The 22540-nt window shown below is 39.9% G+C and overlaps 1 protein-coding gene across 1 annotated transcript in view; it reads right to left on the bottom strand.

The window, feature by feature from the left end:
* Positions 1-22235, bottom strand: part of rttn (rotatin) — a 35041-nt gene extending 12806 nt beyond the window's left edge. The window contains exons 1-35 of the mRNA XM_044176543.1: positions 22075-22235; positions 21523-21710; positions 20906-21095; positions 20616-20714; positions 20379-20469; positions 20028-20142; positions 18183-18333; positions 17645-17810; positions 16825-17015; positions 16498-16613; positions 15413-15580; positions 15091-15303; positions 14743-14855; positions 14504-14630; positions 14042-14167; positions 13573-13689; positions 12887-13026; positions 12040-12211; positions 11845-11944; positions 10816-10901; positions 10087-10204; positions 9217-9313; positions 9040-9105; positions 8709-8900; positions 7456-7698; positions 6399-6549; positions 5120-5286; positions 4164-4383; positions 3071-3199; positions 2815-2925; positions 2074-2232; positions 1677-1754; positions 691-889; positions 425-522; positions 252-339 (exon numbers count right to left, since the gene is read on the bottom strand). Of these exons, the coding sequence (XP_044032478.1) occupies positions 252-339; positions 425-522; positions 691-889; positions 1677-1754; positions 2074-2232; positions 2815-2925; positions 3071-3199; positions 4164-4383; positions 5120-5286; positions 6399-6549; positions 7456-7698; positions 8709-8900; positions 9040-9105; positions 9217-9313; positions 10087-10204; positions 10816-10901; positions 11845-11944; positions 12040-12211; positions 12887-13026; positions 13573-13689; positions 14042-14167; positions 14504-14630; positions 14743-14855; positions 15091-15303; positions 15413-15580; positions 16498-16613; positions 16825-17015; positions 17645-17810; positions 18183-18333; positions 20028-20142; positions 20379-20469; positions 20616-20714; positions 20906-21095; positions 21523-21710; positions 22075-22105 (4816 nt within the window). The 5' untranslated portion in view covers positions 22106-22235. The remainder of the gene's footprint in view (positions 1-251; positions 340-424; positions 523-690; positions 890-1676; positions 1755-2073; positions 2233-2814; positions 2926-3070; positions 3200-4163; positions 4384-5119; positions 5287-6398; positions 6550-7455; positions 7699-8708; positions 8901-9039; positions 9106-9216; positions 9314-10086; positions 10205-10815; positions 10902-11844; positions 11945-12039; positions 12212-12886; positions 13027-13572; positions 13690-14041; positions 14168-14503; positions 14631-14742; positions 14856-15090; positions 15304-15412; positions 15581-16497; positions 16614-16824; positions 17016-17644; positions 17811-18182; positions 18334-20027; positions 20143-20378; positions 20470-20615; positions 20715-20905; positions 21096-21522; positions 21711-22074) is intronic.
* Between the last annotated feature and the right edge of the window lie 305 nt (positions 22236-22540).

The raw sequence follows: 22540 nt of genomic DNA, 5'->3' as shown, positions 1-22540 counted from the left end.
CAAACTGAGGCAAAATACAAGAGAACAATGTTCTGCTTCTTAAATTGTATATATAAGACAGAAATATAAATTCACAAATGGTTTTAGTTTATAATTATCACTGACCACAATGAGGTCCACTCTGCTTCTAAAGGAAAATAATGTGAAGATTTATGTGGTATGAGGAACTTAAGCATGATGTGTTACTATTACTGTGAATGCACGTGTACACACACTCGTACACACAGAGACACTATTTCTTTCTGTAGTACCTTGAGCCATCAGTCTGCTGGCAGGGGTATGTTCTGTGATGTTCGATGGAGAGGGACCCTTAGTGGTGTGTGGCCCTGAACCTCTTATCTGCAATGGACAACATTATTACATTATTATTATTTCCAACATGTTAGTGTGTGTGCATGTCTGAAGGTAAAAGAGCATTGCTGACCACAGTGCTGGATGTGGAGAGGGAGCTGGAAGGTCTGCTAGAGTCGGTAGTGGGTGCTGGTGGGTTGCATCTCCAAAACCACAGAGAATTCTCAGAATCTAAACAAGCATATACACATAATGACACATAAGTGGAAAAACAGCACTAAAAATGCAATCAATTCAGATCCACAAGATCAAATCTATAACAGACTTTTCTTTCTATCTGTCATTATGAGAATGGTGAAAGAATATTGATAAATGATGAAAAACAAAAATAAAACCTACCCAGTGAATTGCTCTCCTGAGGACCTGGTCCACTGGTAGTGTCAGCACGAGGTTGCAGGTGGAATGTGTACCTGCCTCGGTAACAATTGGAGGCAGAGAGAGCCACGTGTTGGAAGTACTGACAGTGGTAAAGCAGAGCCTGGAGCGCCGGAAGACCCACCAAAGACACACCAGACACCTCATCATGGACACACGGGTGCTGGAAGAGGGGAGAGAGTAAATGTGGGAAAGATGCAGAGAGATGAGTGCACATCAAATCGTTATATGACTTCCACTGACCTTTTACTGATAAGAACAGGGCAAAGGAATAGAGGTGAGAAAAAGGACTAAACAGGGGTTGAAGGTAAAATCCAGCTGGGTTGAACTTTGTCTGAACCTCACTAGATATTAAATTACAATATTAAACCAAAATCTAATTTGTTAAGTTTAGTTTCTGGCAGTGATATAAATCATTTCACATCTACAGGATGACATTTTGTATTTTTGTTGTTGTATTATTATTATTTTTTTTTTTAAAGCTCCTGCATGGCAATCACCAAGAGTTTTATTTATGTTATTTTTGTGCGTGGCCTAATTTGTGCTTTGTATATCTGTCTTGGTAAACTTTTTTTCTGGCAATAACAACTAGATCAGATTTTGTAAACAACAAGCCTTGCTTTTAAGAGATAAGAATAAATAATATTTATCTTTTTTCACCTCTGACATACAGCTCTTTTCACGGGAAATGACATCCCAAATTGAGATGCTGCTGGTGTTTTGACAGAGATTTAAATGTAATTATTTTGAATGTGAGTGCTGGAGGCCTGTGCCCCAGAAGAGCTTCAATTCTAGCAACACCCCTGGTCTAAACCCTGCAGGGCTCAAGCTAGGAATGGTTAGGAAGGAACAGCGAGGGTATTGAAACAAAGAGAAACTGAAAGAGAGGGAGAGAGAAAACATGGTCATGGTCTATAAAAGCTTTTTAACTGGCTGGCAGAGCTGCTGACCTGCCAGTGGGAGTCCTTGGCCTCCTCTGCGTTGGCTGGCATGGGCATCACCAGCAAGTTCTGCAGGATAAATGCAGCCTGGACACACAAACCAAAAAGAGAGACGTTCACACACTGGGTCAAGTTAGACTGCATCAGCAACAGTGCCATCTGCCTGTATTTGGCTGGTAATAAGTAGCCACATTTTCTGACAATAGATGAAATAAAAGTGAAATTTGCCTTGTACTTACTAGTTTTGATAAGTGTGTGGAAGTAATTTTGGGACAAAGCAACAACTGTTCTATATTTTGGCCCAGGACTCCTCAAAGTAAGTTATTTATTTCCTGTGTAGCAATAAAGAAAAAATGTTTCTGTGTTGTACAGACAGTAGAGCAGAGTTGTAGTTCTAACATCGTACCTCTCTACGGACCATGCTGCTCTCCTGCTGATCCAGGAGGATGTTGAGCAACGTGCCCCACAGACCTCCGCTGATGTTCTGACAGCTTGCACACAGAGCCTGGCACCCGCTGGGCACCGAGGACAGAGCTGCACCTAAACCCAAACTGGCAAACCTCACCTGACGTGAGAGGGGAGACACACAATTTGGGAGGATGTTTGAGGAAAGAAAGAGAAATAGGAAAAGAAAGATCGTGTAGGTGTATATACATCCACAGATTAAAAGTAATGAATCTCCAAACCATGGACAGTGTTAACGTTACGGGACGCCTATCTATAGAAATATTAAATGTAAATTTGGCTGTGCTGGTTATTCCTAACACTAGACTAGCATTTAAATTGATGATGGCAAAGACAGAATCTACCTTATCAAGGGAGCCTCTTAGACTGACTTGTGTGGGAACTTATTTTTGGAGACAGACAGAGAATTTGGTACGACTAGCTGTCATGTGCTTTTTGTCTGTGAGTTCTTGCGCAACTCTTACATTTTTTTTTGACTTTTGTCCCAAAAGTCAAGCATCTAGAAACTTCATTTTATGACAGACAGAGTTTATGCAGTGGAGCTGAAGAACGAATAGTTAACAGCTAAATACTGAAGACTGAAGTGTCATACACATAGTTTACATATGTTTAAGTGTAAATAGGAATATATGTTTAAGTAAAAATGAATTCAAGAAAATGAGAAGCTAGAGACTGTCCATACCTCTTGATCTCGGTCGACCCATAGTGGGATGAGCCAGGCCAAACCAAACTGAGAGGCACTAGCCTCCTCAGCAGCTGCCTCATTTCCCAAAGACCACAGGGATATGAAGTCCTGATGCAGACAAAATAGTTTTTGGTTACATTGCAAGTATGGTGTCTGGCAGTCGAAGGCGCAGACTTTCAGTACTAAAATCTATTCACTGATTTCTTTCTAACCAGCACCCTCACAGAGCCGTATAAACATTGTTGACACTTGCCTTGTCCTTGTTCTTGGCCATCATCTCATGGGACAGGTGAAGCAAGCAGATGACAGCATTCTTGGTCACACCTTTCCCCATGAAAGACAGAGAGTTGCCTCCCCACTCTACGTAAAATGAGGAGATCACCTGTGTAGAGGACACAGATTATTGGGAATATAATATTATTGGGAATAATATATATTGGGAATATTGAATTAAAGAGCTAACTGCATGTTATTTGGATTTGGTAAGTGGTGTTATCACACATTGCTCCTGGTTTCTGTTTGAACACGAAAGACTGAACAAAGAGTACTTGTTTCTGAGTTAGTCATTATGGTGTGCTTGTCATGCAACTCACTGCATCCAAAGAAAAGTTAAATACAGCTGGGACTAATTATTTTGCTTTGATGTGTCATCAGGATGTGGGACTGCACTGAAGAGCAGGTAAATAGAGAGGAGCCCAAGGCCTGCTGAACTTTAGGGCCCTACAGTGCCAGGGGTATCTGGAGTGAAAGAGTTAGGTATCTGATTGTGAGATGGAAGTAGCCACCAGAGATCTTGACTGAAAAGGAAATTAACTTTCATTCTTCATCTAATCTTAATTCATGTCCATGAAAGCTGCACATTAAAACTAACTCAACGAACAAGGATAGGTATTGTGTAAACAGGAAAGTCTATTCCACAGAGGTCTTCATTCCCAATCAAAAATAAACGTTTGGACACCTCTGTGCTGAGGACTGCTGCGCAAGCTGGTCTACACTGTGTTAAGCTATTGTTTTATGGCCTGTTGAACAACTGAACAGATGGAATAGACAAGGTTGATTAATCTCATCAGCATCTTCACAGTTTGGCGTATCAAATCAATGAGATTTTTACCTATTGCAATTCATGTCCCGTAACCATATTCTGCTAAGTTTAATTAATTCCTCAGAAAGTACTTTGCTTTTCTTTTGATTCATTTCTGTAGGCAGTCTCATCTCTGATGAGGGGGTAGAAGGCTTGCATATGTCTTGCACATGTCCAACACATGAGCATATGCACGCATACTAAGCAGACACAGAACTTCACACACATGGCACATACAAACACATGCTCACACACAAACACACACCTCTAATAGCCCACTGAGATACTTGGAGCAGAGGGGGATGGGCTCCAGGTCAGGGCAGTGGGAGCTCCAGCCAGGCTGGGCAGTCACGCTGACCATGCCCTGCAGTGTCCTCTCCAGGCTGGGAAGGCCATAGAAACGCGGGGCGTCAGACACCCGCAGGCTCTGAAGCAAACGGACTGCCAGCTGGCTCTTGAAGGGGCCTGCTAATGCCAGACACAGCCTGAACAGACAGGAAAGGACAGAGTGAGAAAGAGCGAGAAACAAGCAAACCAGACAGGACAGGAGAATGGACAAGAGGCAGAAAAGAGAGGAAAAAAAGACGAAGATAATGTTGACAATTGGCATACCAATTCTTTATCATAAGCCTGTGGTTGTGTTTGGCATTAATTTTTATGTTCTAAATTACTTAGCTAGTAGGATTTTCATCACAAATTAACTGAAATAAACAATCCTCTACAGTGGAAGAACATTTCAGTATCTTTTTTCCTCCTGATGATATTAATCAATTTTCTAATGCCAGAGGAAGGCTGAATAGCATTACATGAGAGTGCATTCACCTTTCCCATATACTAACAGAGTAATAATTAATAATTAAGAATTCATTAGAAATGTAGAAAATATTGTGGCATATTGTTAGAAGAAGAAAATGGTCTTGGAAGGTCAATTGTGCAGCTGTGGCCCTGAGCTATAGCTATAGTTAATGCACAAATGAGTACACTACTGTAGGTTTGTTAAGCAGATAAAACCAAATTCCTACCTATTCTAGTATTATAAGAAATAAAATTATCTTTCAAAATTGTAAACAACCTGACAAAATTGTTTAATTTAAAACTTTTTAACTAATATTTAAATTGCAATAAAAGACATGAAGACCTGAAAATAAAGGACTGTGTCTATTCACCTGTCTTGTGACTTCCTAGTGGAGAGTCACAAGTGTTTGTGTGAAATCCTCCTACCTGTCAGCAGTGTGTGTAAGTCGAAAGAGTAAGATGTTAAAGAAGCTGGTGAGTTCTCTCTGCAGTCTCTGGCTGACATGGTTCTTCAGTTCCACCGGCTCCCCTGGGCTCTGAGTTGAGGTCTGGGTCTCCACACCAAGCAGCAAATTAAGAAGAGACTCTGTCTCCTGGATGGATGGATGAGTGGACACCAACAATTTCTTATTGGTTTGTTTTTTGATTTTATGTAATTATTTTGGATGTATCCTATTTTAATGTGATAATGTTTCTTAGCTTGTCTCTTTTTACTGTTTTATTTAGGATTGGGGGGATTTTTGCATTTATTCTATAGGGACAGCTGCAGAGATAGACCGGAAAGGTGGAAAAGAGAGGGGATGACATGCAGCAAAGGGCCCCGGGTTGTAATCAAACCTGGGCCGCTGCGGTAAGGACTCAATGGTACCAGGTGAGCTACTGGGGCGCCCCATCTCTTTTTACTTTATAATTTTCCTTTCTTTTAAATGTTTGTTTCGACAACTTATGAATGTCTTCACCAGTTTTTCTTTTCTTTTTATGCTTTCTTGTACTGTTAACTTCATATACAGTACATCCCCTTTTTCAGAGGGATTATTAACTTTAGTGGATTATGTAGTGTTAATAGTAAAACACAATGTATATGCCGCTCTTTCTTAAATCAATCAAATGAGTGTCAAACATGCAGGATTTCTTATTGAGCAGTGTACACGGAGTAGATAGCTAATGCAAGTGTAGAGAACGACAGATGTTCCTGAAACAGCTCAGTAATTACAGAAAAGTCGGAGCAGAGCAGAGCTGCTCACCCCTACCAGGCATTCAATCTGAGTCTGCTTTAGCTGCCAGGGGAGAGCTGATTGTTTACACACACATTAATGAGAAAGCCAAGGTGAGACTGATTAAATCCTAAAAGTAGCTCTCCCCGCTAAAACAGTGTAGTTATTCTTCTCCCCGGGCAAAAATATGACTCCAACTTTGTGTTAGGAGCTCAGGAAATAATCTCTGCCACAGGTCTGAGGTGGTACGCTGTGATACTATTTTTCTGTCATTATGAGAGAGTAATATGATTGGCTTGTCTGATGGCATGTGATTTATTCAAGCTACAGTACAGTACATGGTAGTCAATGCATCTATACCACAACCATACTGTAACTTGTACCAATTTGTGTTCAAAAATCCTTAACTATCCCTTTAAGCCAAAACCTTATAGGACTATTGTAGTGAGGTTTTACTTTCCTGCGTGTCCAGAAAGAAAAATTATTTGTACCTGGTTGAGAAGCAGCTCCAGTATCCAGCGCAGGTCCTTGTCCTCTGGGTCTGATGCAGACTTAGTGTATTTGAAGTAGGCATTCAAAAATGCAACAATGCCCACCAGCAACTTCTCATCCTCAACACAGGCTGGATGCACCTGGAGAAACCTGCAGGGAAGAAGAGACCAAAGGCCATAACAACAGGAGGAAGAGAATATGGTTGAAAGGGAAATACTCAGTAATAATTTAATATTCATTATTTGTCTTGTTAATGAAGTATACTGATTACTAAAGAAGCTAAAGTTCGATACACTCACTTTTTTCTTCTTTGTTTTATTCTGTCGTAAAACATCATTGTACAGTGGAAATATTAACTGCACGAGCCAATGACAAGTACTAGACATATGCTGCTACAGTAGATGGGAAAAAAACCTATATTTTGCCAGAGGGGTAGTGATAAACTGATGGAATAAACTGAAATAATTGACATACTTGAATGTAATTCAGTGGAAGCTTGCGGTTGTTTCTTTCATCATTACTAAAGCATCACACTTGAATCATTAAAATTTGTGAGGCTTAGCTTCAGGATTAGATTAGTTAGAGGAAGAAAATATATTTTTTTAAATAACAATTGTAATAAAGAATAAAGATATTTGTCCTCCGATGAGGGGGGGTGGAGGTGTTTTTAAAGAAAAAACATCAGTAAAACTTCCAGGAAAAAAAAGAAATAACTTAAATAAGGACGATGCCAAGCAGAAAAACAAAAACAAATATCAGGGAAGCTTTAATACTCCTATCAGGCACTGTAAAGAGAAAAGGCATTTAATGCTATTAATTCACGTCAATTCTTCAAAATAAGACAAAAAGATAATGCCATACTGTGCTTACTGAGCCATAGAAAAACATTTGGTTCACAGCAGTAAAAATAATGGCATACTGTGGGAGAATGTCATAAAACCCAAATCCCATAATTTGCTTAATTCATAAACCTTAACAAGACATATTCACTGACTTGGTTATTAGCATGTGAACCTAAAGTACATGAATCTTTAATTGAATTTGTATGCAGTGTACCTGGTCACTGCTGCCTGCCAACTGAGAGAGTGAAGGGTGTCTCTGCAGCTGGGGGTGGGTATGTGAGGGAGGGCCAGTCTGTCAATCAGTAAGTAGAGGTTGAGCCTGGAAAGGGCGGAGGTCACTGAACTGTGTCCTGCTGCTGTGATGATGGCCTGGATGCAGTCCTGCAGCACAGTCGGAAGGTGCACTGCCTGCAGCGACAAAACCTGTGCTTCTGACAGCTTTAAGTCAGGATGAAATCTGTGGGGAACAAAATGTAAATGGTTAAAAAAAATAGATTCAAAATCAAATTATACTGACTATTGATGTGCTGACAAGTGGGTTGCATTAGTAGCATCCTCAGAAGCATACTAATGACTGCATTAACAAACATATTTGATCACCAATCTGGAGGGATGATACATTTATGAGTCATCCAAAGAGAGATGTTTTCTGAGAATGACTGAATCAAGCAGAGGCAGGCATCATACCAGCCACAAGCAAAAGGCATTACTCAAGAAAACTGTCAATATGGGTAATGGTAATAAGACACAACAATATCGTCAGAGGTTAAGGACTTGTGCACATAGCTGTACTGCACATAAACAGTCCAAGAAATTCATTTTCATTGAGTAATCCATTTTAAACAAGTACTCTTCTCCCAATCATAGCACTGTATGAAATTTTGTTTCTGGTGAATTGAACCATCTATGGTGTGCTTTAAACGTCTTTGCTGTAATCAAGGTGGTTAAAACTGTGTGAGAGACATTCTCATCTGTTTGACTTAGGTCACATTAGAAGTAAATGAAGACAGATGAAAAAGAAAATGCCAAGCCTCTGAAACTAATTCTTTACTGCAATTCTCCACCAGAGAGAACATTGTATAAGAGCGATGTGTAGTACGATTTTTCTTTATTTAAAATATCTGGCTATGGAGATATTGTTCTGGTCAGTTTCTCCAACATCCAACATTTTTTTCCTCAAACCAAAACTAATTACTGCACAATTATCTAAAAACAATGCAAAAGTTTTTGCAAAAACACGACACTTTAACAGATAAATGAATATACTGTACTTGAACAAATAATTGCAAGTAGTTATCCTATTTCCTTCTACAGTGAAGGACAACTTGTGTTCTCTTGATACAGGAACATTGGTCAACCTTGGTCTCCAATCTTTTCATATGATAATTTTTTTACACAAGAACATATTACAATAGACTCATGTAATAATTCAAGACTATGTCAACACCCAAACATTAATGTTCTTACTCAGTAACATCGGTAGAGATGCCATGCAGCTCTTCAAGGAGGTTGTCTATCCCAGAATGCCATGCTGTGTTCCATGCCACCTGCAGGGCTTGGCGGGCAGGTGCCAGGGTCAGGAGGTCAGAGGAAGGGGGCAGGACACAGCAGTACGGGCTGACAGCGTGATGAGTCGCTGCCTGGAATGGGATGTTGTACCTGGTGAGAAGATTTGGGAGAAGAGTACTGTTGTTAATATTGCTTGTGAAGTTGATGAGAGAAAGGGACTTTTAAAAGAAACCATGACCCAAATGCAAATGTTAACTGTTGATCTTCATAGCTTTACAGATCGGTTTACCTGCGTATTACTGACAGTGGCAGGGAGAATGGTGTGAGGGTCACATCTGTGTTGGATTTGTCTGACCTGATATGACAAAAAAACAAAACAACAACAGGTAATTCCAACAAAATATTGAATGGATGCACATTTATTTTAGAGGGGTGGACAGCCCAAAGAGAGGAAAAATAAACTCACCATATTTCAACGCTGGCAATCTCATCAAAAAGCAATAAACTCATCAGGACAGCAATCTCACTTCCATTGCCTTTGTTCTCCATCAATATCAAGGATGCTATAATGAAGACACAACATGGACAATTTACATAATAACCACACCCGAAACTTTTATCACTTGACCTCATGAATACATTTACACAAATTTTTAATTCTGTTAGAGTGACAAACACTTCAAATGTACGTTTGGAAACCCCCAATGAGACTGCCAACCCACAACAGGCTTTGCTTACATTATGACATTATGATAAATAACTAATAAATTTGGTGTCTGAGGTCTTAATGCAACAAGTGCTTTACACTGAGTTGTTTTTATACATTACATATATAATGTATAAAAACCTTGCATAAAACCGCTCAATAACACTCCAAAAAGTATGTTTCTGTCTAAATCGGACAATAATAACAATAATAAAATAACCGATAGAACACTCCAGGACGAATGAGGGACTACATTGTCTTAATAATAAAATAACAATCTTCAAATATACAGGCAGTCACAATCGAGATGTTACAATTTAAATTAAATATCTCCTAATTTAAAATGAGTGACTGACAATTTAGCTACAATTTATGCAATATAATTATGAGTTGATCTATATTTTACCAACTACAGCATTGCAGATACAGTAAAGCTCTGAACAATGTACTGGTGTTGAGCTGAGCTCCATAGCAACAAGTTGCATCATACTAATATGCCACTTACTACAGTGTGACAACATGGTTAAAAGCTGTGCATCAACGGATGACTTGTCATCTTTTTTTGAGAATTACCCCCTGAGCTACACAACGTGTATAGCTGTTACTTAATGAGTTGTCTTGTGAATGTACCCCTGAGCAGTGTGAGGAGCAGGAGGTTGCGCTGTGCCAGGCTGTGCCTCAGAGATGGATCTGCATACACCAGCTTCCTCAGGATACATACGCAAGGCTCCAGCAGGCAATCTAAGCTCTGAGGAGAACAGCAACATACGCGCTCAGTGTTTAATTGCAGGGAAAACACAAACAGACACACATATTCTCTTTTTGACTCTTCCTGCTGTGTCTCTCACATACAAATGTACAGGGTCTCTTTACTCTCTCTTCACATAAACGAAACCCAAATTCTGTGATTGCGCAGGTTGCAGGCAATGGAGGGATAGGACAAATACAACCTGCAGGCATCCCTGCTATACACACTTGTTAACTGAGACAAGTCATTCTCTGCGGCCGTGTTCCTCCACCTCCATGCTGGACGATTACCCCTGTTAGCAGCTTCTGATTCAAGGCCTGGGAATGATCAGCAGACTGCAATAACTGGAAGGCAAAAATCACTGCTGACCAGGGCCTGTCTGACACTATTAATATAGGCCATTTCATCCTTCTATCATGCACGTCTCAATGGGTTTCCTCCACATCCACTGGCAACACATGTACTCACATGAGCTCATATAAACAAGGACATGTACATGTGAGCACATGGAACTGCATTTATGAGATACAGGGTTTGTTTTATTTGGCTTCAACAGCAATTCTTTCAGTGCGCATCTATTTATCACTTTGCCAAAGCAGGTTTGTTTTTACCTTGTTGCCGTTTACACTCTCCATAATGAAAGAAATGACTTTGTCTGTTATTCCAAGATTCTTCAACACTGGGTGCATTGTTGTGTCTGCAGGGAAGTAAGAGAACAATTCAATATACTGACGATAAACATTTGCATAATCCTCAACTATTTACTTTTCGTGCTTGTCTAAAACATATGGTGGTGGGAAGGCACAAACTCTGCTGCACTCGCTGCCAATTGTAGTTCTCACAAGGGTAGAGCTTTCACTTATCACACAAATTTTTTAAAGTTGTTTTTTAATTTTATCAAGTGCATAACCTTTCAGCTAGAGCTGCACAATTAATCGAAATATTAATGAAATTGCAATATGGCCAAGTGCAATATCCAATTCGCAGAAGCTGCAATTTTTTGATATAGGTAAAATGTGACAAAACAGTCTTATAATGAAGTGCTGTAGTGCTGCAGAGATGCCCTGGCCTACAAATCTTGTTCTCCAGATGTTAGAAAACTTGTTTGTTTGGTACAGACCCCAACAAATGTCACATCATCATGATTTTAAATTAAAATTGTGATGCAAAAATGATCATTCCCACTAATCGTGAATCACATCACAATCATAATAATCGCAATATGATTATTTTTTAACCATATAACAAATTTAGGCCTTTCAAAGCTCTTTATATGTGGTTGATAATTCAGGCACTATACATCATTATGGGATATCAAGCTCAATATCATTCTCAAATGAACTACTCCCGCATTCTGTTTGTACACTTTGCAGTGATACTATGCCCTTTACAGACAAGTACTTGTGGGGAACAACTATGAAAAACAGAAAGGATGTTTTGTGTGACCAATTTAAATATACTCTGATCTGAAAGGACTCAGCTATCAGAGAAAAATGCACAGAGGTAGACTTAAAGGGTGGTTTAAAAATATAAGCCTGCCAGAGCCATGATGCAGCATGGAAATGTTAGAAAATAATACAATAGCTGAGTTTATAAAAAATACTGTATATTACCGTTAACATCTTTTACACACAACTCACTTTGTAGCACTACAGAAAGCTGCTCTGCTGCCGATCTTCTCAGGGAGATGTCAATAGTGTCTGAGGACAGGATACAAAACAGCTTCTCCACCGGCTCCACCTATCCACCATTAAACACATTAAGTAAGCACTTATATCTGCCTGTGCAGAAGTGTCTCTAAGTGTGTTATTCTTTCTGTGTATGTGAATTAATACCTTAAGGATGGACTTGTTGCTGGTGTCCAGCGTGATGTCTAAAGGGTTTCTGAGGCAGTAGAGATTGGGGAGTGAGGAGATCACTGGTTGATCCAGGTGTGGTCTGGCTGTGTTAGCATCATCATCGTTTGTTAGGTGGGACAGGATTTGTTGCACTGCTGCTATTTTCACACTGTTAATAATGAGCAGAATTAATGCAAATCTTGGATTGAATTTTTTAATTTAAAAACAGTTTTAAACACAGATTAAAAACTACATAAAACAGCTATATTCAGGTGATGAAACAAGCTTTCTGTCTGCATTACCTGCCTTTTGTGTTTTTTGTTGTTGTTGTTTTGTTTTTGTTTTTTTTTGTTTTTTTTTACACAACAACCACATGGTGATTGGTTGTCAAAAATGGCTGGCAGGGCAGATGAAACTATTAGCTTTTGCCAAAATTTACCGGGGCTTGTCTCCTGGCCAGTTTCTGGTGTTAATTACCATCTCTATCAATATTCATAGACTGGGACTAGATAGCTGTTTTACACAGGTCTCACAGAGCATTTAGATGACTTGATGAGCACATCAGCTGACAGCAACAGACCGTGGTAATATGTTCATCACATTATAGAGCAAACTATTTAGACTCTCAGGAGTTTGTCTGGTTTACAAAAAACCCAGAGACCCAACGTCAAACAACTTCACACAAGCAGAGACACAGAAGAAATACACCACAGACATACAGTATACACAAACACACACATCTCTGATATGCGCACACATCTGGGCAAGCACATAACACCCGAATACTCACAGAGAGAGACAAATACAAACATTGACAAAAGAAAGACCCAGAGCCCAGACTCACGTGGGTTGTTTGGTGAAAAGGAGTCGGAGTGCTGCTTTTAGCTTGGCTATGCTTGGAAACACGTTGTCTCTTGCCACGTCCGACATGTCACTTATCAGCAGGACACAGTTTCCCAGTGACTCTTCAGTGCTGGCATAACCCTGCCACACACACAGAAACGCACAGACACAATTCTCAGACTGCCTTGGCAGACAATGGAGCGAACACTGGGGAATTTCAGCTAAGCAGCACAACAGTAAATAAAATATGCATCGCTTTGATTACGGTGGTTTCATTTCATCTCTTGTTGACATGGCGGGCCCATCTCTGAATGGCCTCCTTGAATTAAATCACACTTGACAGCCTAGTCAAAATCTCATGTATATTCATGAAGACTTTCCAAGCTTTCTGTTGCCTGAAACTGAACAATTAATAAAAGCTTGTTCTTTTCCACCAAAAAAGGAAACAATATAGCACAGAATATGTAAATGAGAGAATAACTAAATTTTTCTCACTGGCAGCTCAATATGCAGTCTTTTGTGGTCCAAGAGTGATAAAATTGCACTTTTGATCATAGCTATTTTGATTGTGGATACCATACACCACATCCCCCCACTCCATAAATATAATGTTCCAAGTTCCAAACATGATATCGCTTTATGAGCTCTTCAGTAAAAATACAACAGTCTCTACAGAGAGCACAACACCTGTAATATGGGCATGACCGGGTAAAGTGCCTCATTGAATCTGTCCCAGGTTGATGCTGTCATCATCAATCGTCCCTTGAGCAGGAATAGCAGAATATCCTTGGCAGCAACATTCACCTATAGATCACAGGTAAACTGCTGAATTCACAAAGGCACTGCTAATAAAACATTCTCTAGCAAGTACTTTAAGTGACAGACTTTTAAACATCTAAATTACATGACACTGGTGAACCCTGACAGTTTAGCATGACCTTAAAGTAATGTACAATAACTTTAAAAACACACACAACACACAGAAATCCTTGTACTTTTACTCTCATGAGTACCTGTGTTGATTACATTTATTCCTTTCAACCCAGACCTAAACTAAAATTTTTAAAAAAGTGGCCAGAATGACCTCGCTCCAAATGTCTAAAAGTCAATCCGGTTCTAATATAAATACAGGAAGTACACACATGTGCATGCCTACCTTCTCTGCAGAATCCTGGAGTCCAAAAGCGCTTATTTCATAGAGCATCCTGTGGTGGAGAAGGAAGTTGACTCCACCGCAGGCTCCTGGTTCCTGTCGTGACACATTCTGGATGCCAAGGCAGTCCTAGGGGTGTATGTAATCACACCGAAGCACATCATAAATTATCGCTATCCTCTCACTTGTGCTCGCATACAAGAGTTCCAATTCACTTTAAATGTAGCCATGTATTCTAGATGGTGATTAGTAAAATGAAAAGGAAGTCTGATTTCAAATGTCAAGCAGGTCTTTTATAGCACACTGTCAAAGATCTGCAATTCATCCATCTTCCTCCTGCTTATTTACATATGGGTGCCCCACCAAACAGACCCACTTTATGGCTTTAGTAGCCATAATTTTAGCCATGAACCTGCACACTTGCATTTAAACACTGACAGTCTATATAACATGGCTTGCTCTGACCTTGACCAGGTTTAAAGTGCATTCATATGTTTCCGTCTTGACAGGTTGTAAGGGATGGGACAGCAGTTTGAGGAGAAGTTTCTGGCTCTCTGTTTGGAGGAGGGGACTGGGCTGATCAAACTTCCACCTGGTCATGGACAACCAAAGGAATTTAAACTAGCATAAAAATACTTAATATGTAAATGCAACAGAACAAGTGAGTGACTTCACATTGCAAGAAACTATGATTTTTATCGTACAGGTAGGAGCAGATGTGAACACATTCCCGGATGATGGGGAGGTGCTGGTGAAACGGAAGGCCGCATATGGTTTTGTCTGCCAGCTCCAGTAACTCCAACCAGTTCTTTTCTCCCTTGATGAAGAAATAAATCAATGAATGAACACAAAAATGCTGATGAGTAATGGGCTAAACAGGCTTTTCTATTATCTGAGGGCCACAGTTAGTGACATTTAAATTTGTGTCAGAGTGGCTTTTAATTTAAGAAATGTAGGTTGTATATCTGCCAAAGATGACTGCCCTCTCTCTGTAGACTGCAGAGCTACTTGTGCTATTGGCTTACTGTAATCATGTGACATAAAGCTCATACCTCAGCTTGTGCTTCCTTGAGGAAGTTGCAAGTAGATTCCATCCAAAGGGCAGCCCGGGCCACCCTCCTGTAGAGGTCATGGCTGTCTGAGTTCACCTGCTCCAAGTAGGCCACTGCTGTTTCTTGCATGCTGGGTAATAAACTTCCCAATGACGTGTCCAAGCATAGGTGGAAAATAGCTGTTGCTGCGTTTTCTGGGAGATTGTCACTAGCCTGTGTGAGGTTAAGAAACCTTAATTTTCTACATTTTTGGAGTTAAAGTAAAGTAATCACAGAAAACCAACAAGAAAGTATTGCGATTTAGTCACACAAGCACACACACCTTCTCAGGAGGGAGGATGGTCTGTAGGAGTTTCATGGTGAACATAGCAGTGCCTGTGTAAGCCATTCTGTGATGAACCTGAGAGCTGTGGGGAATGTCTGCTGAATAGGTCTGATGGTAGCTCAGGATATCCCCCAGTAGTTCCATGCAGGCTTGCAGCTTCTCCTTCTAAAATACACACAGTCAGAAATGTAGAAAAAGTACACATACCACACAAGCACAGCAACACAAATACATGTACTCAAATCGTGTGCGTGTTCACATACACAGACACACACTGATGCACAGCTACTGGCTGGGAGCCAAAAGAAAAATTGTTCGTTCCAGGGGTTAGGAATTGAATGTAATCAGATTTCAGGGTTATTTTGGGACGAGATACAGATCCACCCTATCTCAGTTTGAATAAATTGGAACAATCTATTCTCAGCCACTTTGTTCTGGGAGTAGAAATTGAACAATAGAAGATAAATGCCAGCAGGGGGCAGTAGATGCCCTGTGCATTGCTGTGGTTGGCATGAACAGTTCGGCCCATTCCCATAGGAAAAACCTAGAGGTCTGGCACACAAAATCTGCTCTCCACATAAATATAACAAAACAGTTCTTAGGCTGCAAGACTCTCGGCATGTATTAAACAGCAGAGGGCCAGAGGGGCCTGGGCTTGACAAGTGTATAAGTCCCTGTGCACAGAAACATACTCTTTAAACAGTCAGGGAGGATAACAAATGATTCTGCATGGTAAAAAAAACCACACACACCAGTTTAACACAATCCATTGTATGGACTTTATACACATAATAAATGAAGACATTTACTAACCCAACAATTCTGTGCTTGGATAAACCCAGGGGTACAGAGGAGAAGTGTGCATGTATGTCTGAGAAGCTCTTTGTAACCAGCAGAAAGCCTTTGTAACCTTATATAATTCATTCAGCTCAATCACATGCCTACAGTTCTCCTTGACAGTTGAGTACCGTATGCCTGTGTGTCTGTGGCAAATTGTCTTGTGGCCAAGCCAGTTCCCCTTTTCAGTGAAGTGTATCCATTCATCTACATAAGAGGCTGTCATGAGTTGTGTTTTGACTTGCCAGCTCCATCCCCACCAGGCTGCGATCGTCCCAGACCAGCTCACAAACACTGTCCCCAAGCAGGAGGACGGCGTCGCACAGCAGCTCCAGAACACGATGAAACACATGCGAACCCTCTGAGAAAGAAGAGAGGAGGAGAGAAACAGAGCAAGAGCAAGGGAGATTAAATGACGATAGAATACAATCAATGTAGCAAAACAGGTGAGGGGATATTTGCAATATCTGATATTTACGCAAGCAAAAAACAGAGGGTGATAATTGATTTATAGAATGTAAAAATATCTTTTCTCCCCTCCCCTTTACTTAAAAGACTACAATGACTCCTACCTGTCTTAAGCAGTGGTATGGCATGTTCCATAGTTGCAACAGTGAACTGAGCCAAAGTGAGCTGCTGTAACTGCAGCTCCAGGACATCCTCTACACCCAGGTCAGGAAGTGCCAAATGGGCCACATCTGCAGGTGACTGGGGTGTTTGCCTGGGGACCTGGACTGCTGCTCCACCTCTGTGTGAGCTACCACTGGATGAATCACAGACAAGAGAGGAAGACAATTGTAAATTCATATATCATCTGCACTTGGACCACTCAAATACAAGGAGTGACGAATGAGCTGTATAGGGATGGATCACAAAAAATTAATATGCCATCACGGGAATCAGAACTGATTTTTAAACACTGTAGACCAGCCGCTAGAGGGCTCCTGGTGTCATTCATAATTAAGAAGAATAAAATCCTCCACAGTCTTTCTCACGTTGTTTTAACTTCATGTGTGGGTTGCTGGTGTCACTAGCAATTTAGTTATTATCAAAGCCACAAAAAATCCTACTGTGCACAATTTCTAAAAAGTATAAGACTCTTGTTAAGTGTAAGGTCTGATGAATTGAATTGACACCAATGCTGAATCTTTTCAAAAAGTTTTTTCTACAAGTAAGGTAGACAGACTAACATAATACCATTTATATGTGACAGAAGCCAAACTGAGTCAATCTTTGTTCTCACTGCTAATATGATTGCTAAAGACATGCAAAGAAACAATACCATAAACAGCAAGAACTTATGTATAAAAATGATGCAGTTTTTTCCTTTAGCCTTTGTTTAAAATGCACAGTTACACATTAACGTAGAGTTGCCCACACACACACAAACACCTGTTGGAAGCTGCATCTCCGTCTTGGCCATCTCCCCTGGCTCTCTGGCCTGTGCGTCCCACCACAGAGGGCCGAGGAGAGCACTCTTCACCCGGAGATGAGGCCTGGGAACGCTGGGTCCGCACCTCCTGGGAGTACGAAAAGGATGAGTTCTGGGACACTGGATCTACACAACCACAAAAAGAACAAAAAAGAACATACTTGCACATTAGTGGCACATAGACCGTGTATGATAAAGCAAAGAGAAGATTAAAGTAGTGGTGGTCTATATTCTTCATTGTAAGAAATTAAATCAGTAGAATTAGATAGCATTAGGTTTTTAAAACTACACTTAAATAAATAGTTTAGAATGTTTTAAGTCTGCAACCTGATAATAAATACATTTGTTTAAAGATTTACTTTATAATGAAGGAACATATGTAAACTAACAAATAAGCATGCAAAAAAATATTAATCACCAGCTGAAACCCCTGCTATCAGCATTTAAAAACACCTGTAAAGAGATTAGTACATCAGGATACCTCATAAGGCATGCTACCTTGCTTTGTAGAATAGAAGCTTGGATCTTGATGAAAGCGTAGTCTCCTCCTTAGCCCCACACAAAGCTGCTGCAGGCAGGAAAGAGCCTGCAAGTGGAGGTAGCTTGCTTCACCTTTACCTGAACCCAGCCTCAACAGGGACAGAAGGTTCTGAAAACAGAAGGGGATATCAGAGCAGTGTTGTTACTGTGAAGCTGGGTTATGGAAAGGTTTTCTAAAGACATCATTAACAACTAGTAATATCCAATTAGGATATTATTGTAATTGGGCAAATATATTGGTTTACGGCTCTGTTTACAAACAGACAAAACAGAGCCCAAGCCGAGACAAACAACGTACAAAGACGGGACCTAAACTCAGACAGTGAAAGAAACGTTGTAATAAAGTTTGCTAAATAAAAAAGGGCAAGTGGAATTGAATTATTGAAGCAGCAATTTGTTCCAAGTTCAGATTCCCTGCCCTCTGTAGCTAATGATGTCATGTCTCTAAATCCAAGTCTTTTAATTTAGCTTAATAGCTCTAGTAACTCAAATGAGGGCAAAGTAAAGCCACAAAAATTCTTTTTGATGATGAGACTGCTGGGTGACAGTATGCTAATACTGCCTTGAGACCGATGTAATATAATGCACCGCTTTATTAACAAAATAGTAATGTTCACAGTGGCTCATCAGGGCAAAATGATGTCTCCACTCTGTCTATGCCAATGAAATGAAGAGCTCAGACAACAGATGCAGTTTGTTGCCGACATGATACTGGTTGATACATCAAAAATTGAATGTAACAAAAAAAAAAAAAAGATGGGGTTCAGGGTTATGACTGACCCAGCACATCAGCTGGCCCCATATGAATTCAGTTACAGTACACACTAACTTGACACAAGTATATTGGCCTTCTCATTTGCAACATAGGTCAGTTGAGATTTCTTCAAAGCCAACAAGACAAGGATAAGGACAGTGCTAACTAGGACCAGTTTTACAGAATCTCTGATATTCAAGAAGGCCTTAAGAGGAAAGAAACAAAACATTCCACCAAGGACTTTCAAACCTTGCAAGAGGTACATCATGACCAAACTACGTATATCCTCACAGCAATCTAGTGCCTGCTCAAGCAAAGTAAGCCTCCAGAGGCCTCCTTCAAGATCAGAGACACAGAATTATAAATTGGCGTTTTGTTCAAGGACAATATTTGACAGGTTATTATTTTGACAGTGGCTAGAGTGACCATCCCATTTATTCCATTATGAGATGGTCACTCCAGCCACTCAAAACAATACACGTCATCTAACTGATATGAAAAACTAAATATTATGAACAATAGTTGGCCGGGAACCAACAGAAAATAAACAACCCCTGGAATTCTTCAATAACATCTTTAATTTGGTCTCTTTGGACACCTATATTGAATCAAGCATTGAGAGATTTTACGGTCAGCAGCAAGCCACCATTTTTAAATTTTCCATTAAATACAGACTTTTGTCTTGAAAATGACAAAAAATGATGGCACTGACAGCCATTCTAATGCCCTGCTTCAAGGTGCTGAAACTATTAAATTAACTATTACATAACTATTAACCCATGTCTTTTAATGACATATTTGAGATCAGTATACCCTTATAGTTCAGAAGAAACCCATTGTATCTGAAGATGATCATTCTGATATTACCCGTTATAGCGTGGGATAAAACCTGTGACTGCTAATGATGGGAACTGCAACCACTGAACCACACTTTCTGTCTGGTATAATTTTAGGATCATATTTCTAAAATATACCAGTATAGATAAGCATAAATATATGCACTTTTACAATACTATTGTCAAGGTAAGAACATGGTTATGTAACGATACCTTTACGATACTGGGCCTTTGAAGGAAGATCTCAGCAGGAAAGTCTTGCATAATGACATCACACAGAAGTTCACATGTGGTCCGCACAAAGTTGGGGTTGCTGCTCCTTAGAGAACTATTTCAAAAGAATTAAAGCAGGTATATTTAATACTCAGAAATTTCACATCACTGCACACTCCTGTGAAGCTGATTAAACCCAAAATGTTGGTACAGAATGTTTTGTCAGATTTTTGGTCTGGTTAACTTGTTCTTTGATAAATTGTTTCCTGAATTAAATCAGAATGTTGTTCATTTTACACTGCATTTTAACTATGCATATATTATTTGTTATATACATGTAATGTCTCTCACCTTTCATTGGATGAAAGTATGTGTCTGTCTGTGTTTGTCAAAGTCAGCCATGGAAACACAGAAAACTTCAGACATCTCACAGACTCATGCACTGTACAACACAGAGGGATACATGTATAACAAATCATTTATAGAAAAAAATACAATGCAATGCCTTTAGACAAAAGTACAAGCAAAATTCAAGATGAGACCCAGGACACTACGAAATCTAAAGATAAATTTTCAAAATACTGGTACCTGCTATCTTCTGAGGTGGTACATCTCTATGGCTTGGCATGTTCTTGTGGAAATAGCCCATTTTAGGAAAATGCTCTTCAGGTGGAACAACTGTAGGTGCTACAGCCGAGACACTAGATTTGTTAAAATATCCTTTCACATATTGCAAGCATTTGATCAAACTGTTATAAGACTCATGTCAAGTAAAAGGACAACTCACATCAACCTCTCCTACATAAGACTATTAACATTTTGTAGTTTGCAGAACACAGAATCAAAACAAACATTTATTTGGCTTTAACTTGCAACACCTGTTGGAGTTGTAGTACGCTGTCCATGCGAGTAGACCATTGTATGACTAGGGAATAGCTCAGGTAGCTGGAACAGCTGGTCCAGGGTTCCATCGATGACAGCTCGCAGTCTGGGTTCCACATTAGGAGACAGTTGGGTGAGGAAGTCCACCGCCCCAACGTCTCTTAGCATCTGGGCTGCACTACAATGCTTGGAAGACAAAATGGCAAAATAAATAGTCGTGAAATGAGAAATCTAAGTTTCAGTGTAATGTTAGGTGTAGCACTACAAAAGCACTTAGCATGGCTGTTGCTATCCAAATGTCACTGAGCAAACCTCACTGCATTTATGCCCCTGCTAATAAGTCATTAAGTACATTGTGTATTTTAAGTGGGGGGAAATTTACGCCTGCCTTGAAACTTTATCATATTATATATTAGTAAAGGTAAATATTGATCCTACTTCAATTAGCTGGTTGCAGTCTGGTTAGCCTTGTTAAAGAAAGGCTGAAGCTAAGGCCAAACTGCCATTTAAAGTTTCTCAGTATATTTTGACAGTTGGTAGACTGCTCCTCTGTAGCCACTGTCCGCCAGAGGACTCACCTATTAATGTATCTATCAGCTAGCTATGTATCTACCTTTGATAAAGTTGAGAGCAACTCAAGGACCTCTTCCTGCATTGGCACCTCGGGGAAATTGAACCATTCAAGAAGATACACAAACAGCATCTTTTCTTGGACAATGTCAGAGACGGAAATCAAGGAATGGTCCAGCTTGCATATGATGCTCTTCAAAGCTCGAACTCTTATCTCCACCAAAGAGTGCCCTAAGGTTTGCAGAAAAACAAATGATTAAATTGAGAAGAGACATCATAGCAAAATTAGCGACGTTTTGTTTTTAGCCAGTCAACAGCTAGCTAACGTTGGGTAGAAGTTCAGAAAAGTTTTACTGACTTGGGTTACTTAGCTAGCTAACGTTAGCGTTGACATCAATTACAACTCTGCATACTAAAGTTAGAGTACCGTTATACCTACAGATAAAAGTAGAGTCGACCTAGAGAGGCTTTCTATTGTTAGCTAACGTTAGCGTGAAAGCGGCTAATATTAGACAGGTGACAGGGTTTTGTTAACATCAGTTCAGATAAAGTCAGCCTCCTAAGCTATATTTGCTTAGCTAGTAAGTTACCCTACCTATTTTCTTTATAAGGGGAGATAACTCCATGTTCAGTGTATTGCGTATCCCTGTGTAGAAACCAGGTAAAAAAGCGTCATCAACGACCGAGGCTTGTCAGTTTAGTGAGTGGTTGTCTGCCAGTGTCATGTCAACAACGTCGGGTCTGTTTTCAACGAACGCGCCAGCGTCACTCCACTTCCCGTAGAGGACCAGGGTGCGTTCAAGAGGTACAACTGTGTAGGATAAACTGAATGCAGACACTACAGAGTTGTGTAATGTACTCCAACAAAACATTTAGAAAGTGTAGATAAAATAATGTAAAGGATTAAATTATTCTTATATAACGTAATCATATTTATAAACAGTGCAGCATTTTTCAGAGAGATCTGCTAAGAAGCACTTTAAAACCAACATGCAGTGACAAATTCCAAAAAGACCACAAATTATCTGTGCCCAAATTGCAGCTGCATATAAGTTTTTAAA

Source organism: Siniperca chuatsi, linkage group LG19 (genome assembly GCF_020085105.1).
Source record: "Siniperca chuatsi isolate FFG_IHB_CAS linkage group LG19, ASM2008510v1, whole genome shotgun sequence".
NCBI lineage: Eukaryota > Metazoa > Chordata > Actinopteri > Centrarchiformes > Sinipercidae > Siniperca > Siniperca chuatsi.
The sequence above is the reverse complement of the archived record's forward strand: the minus strand, read 5'-3'. Positions and strand labels throughout refer to the sequence as shown.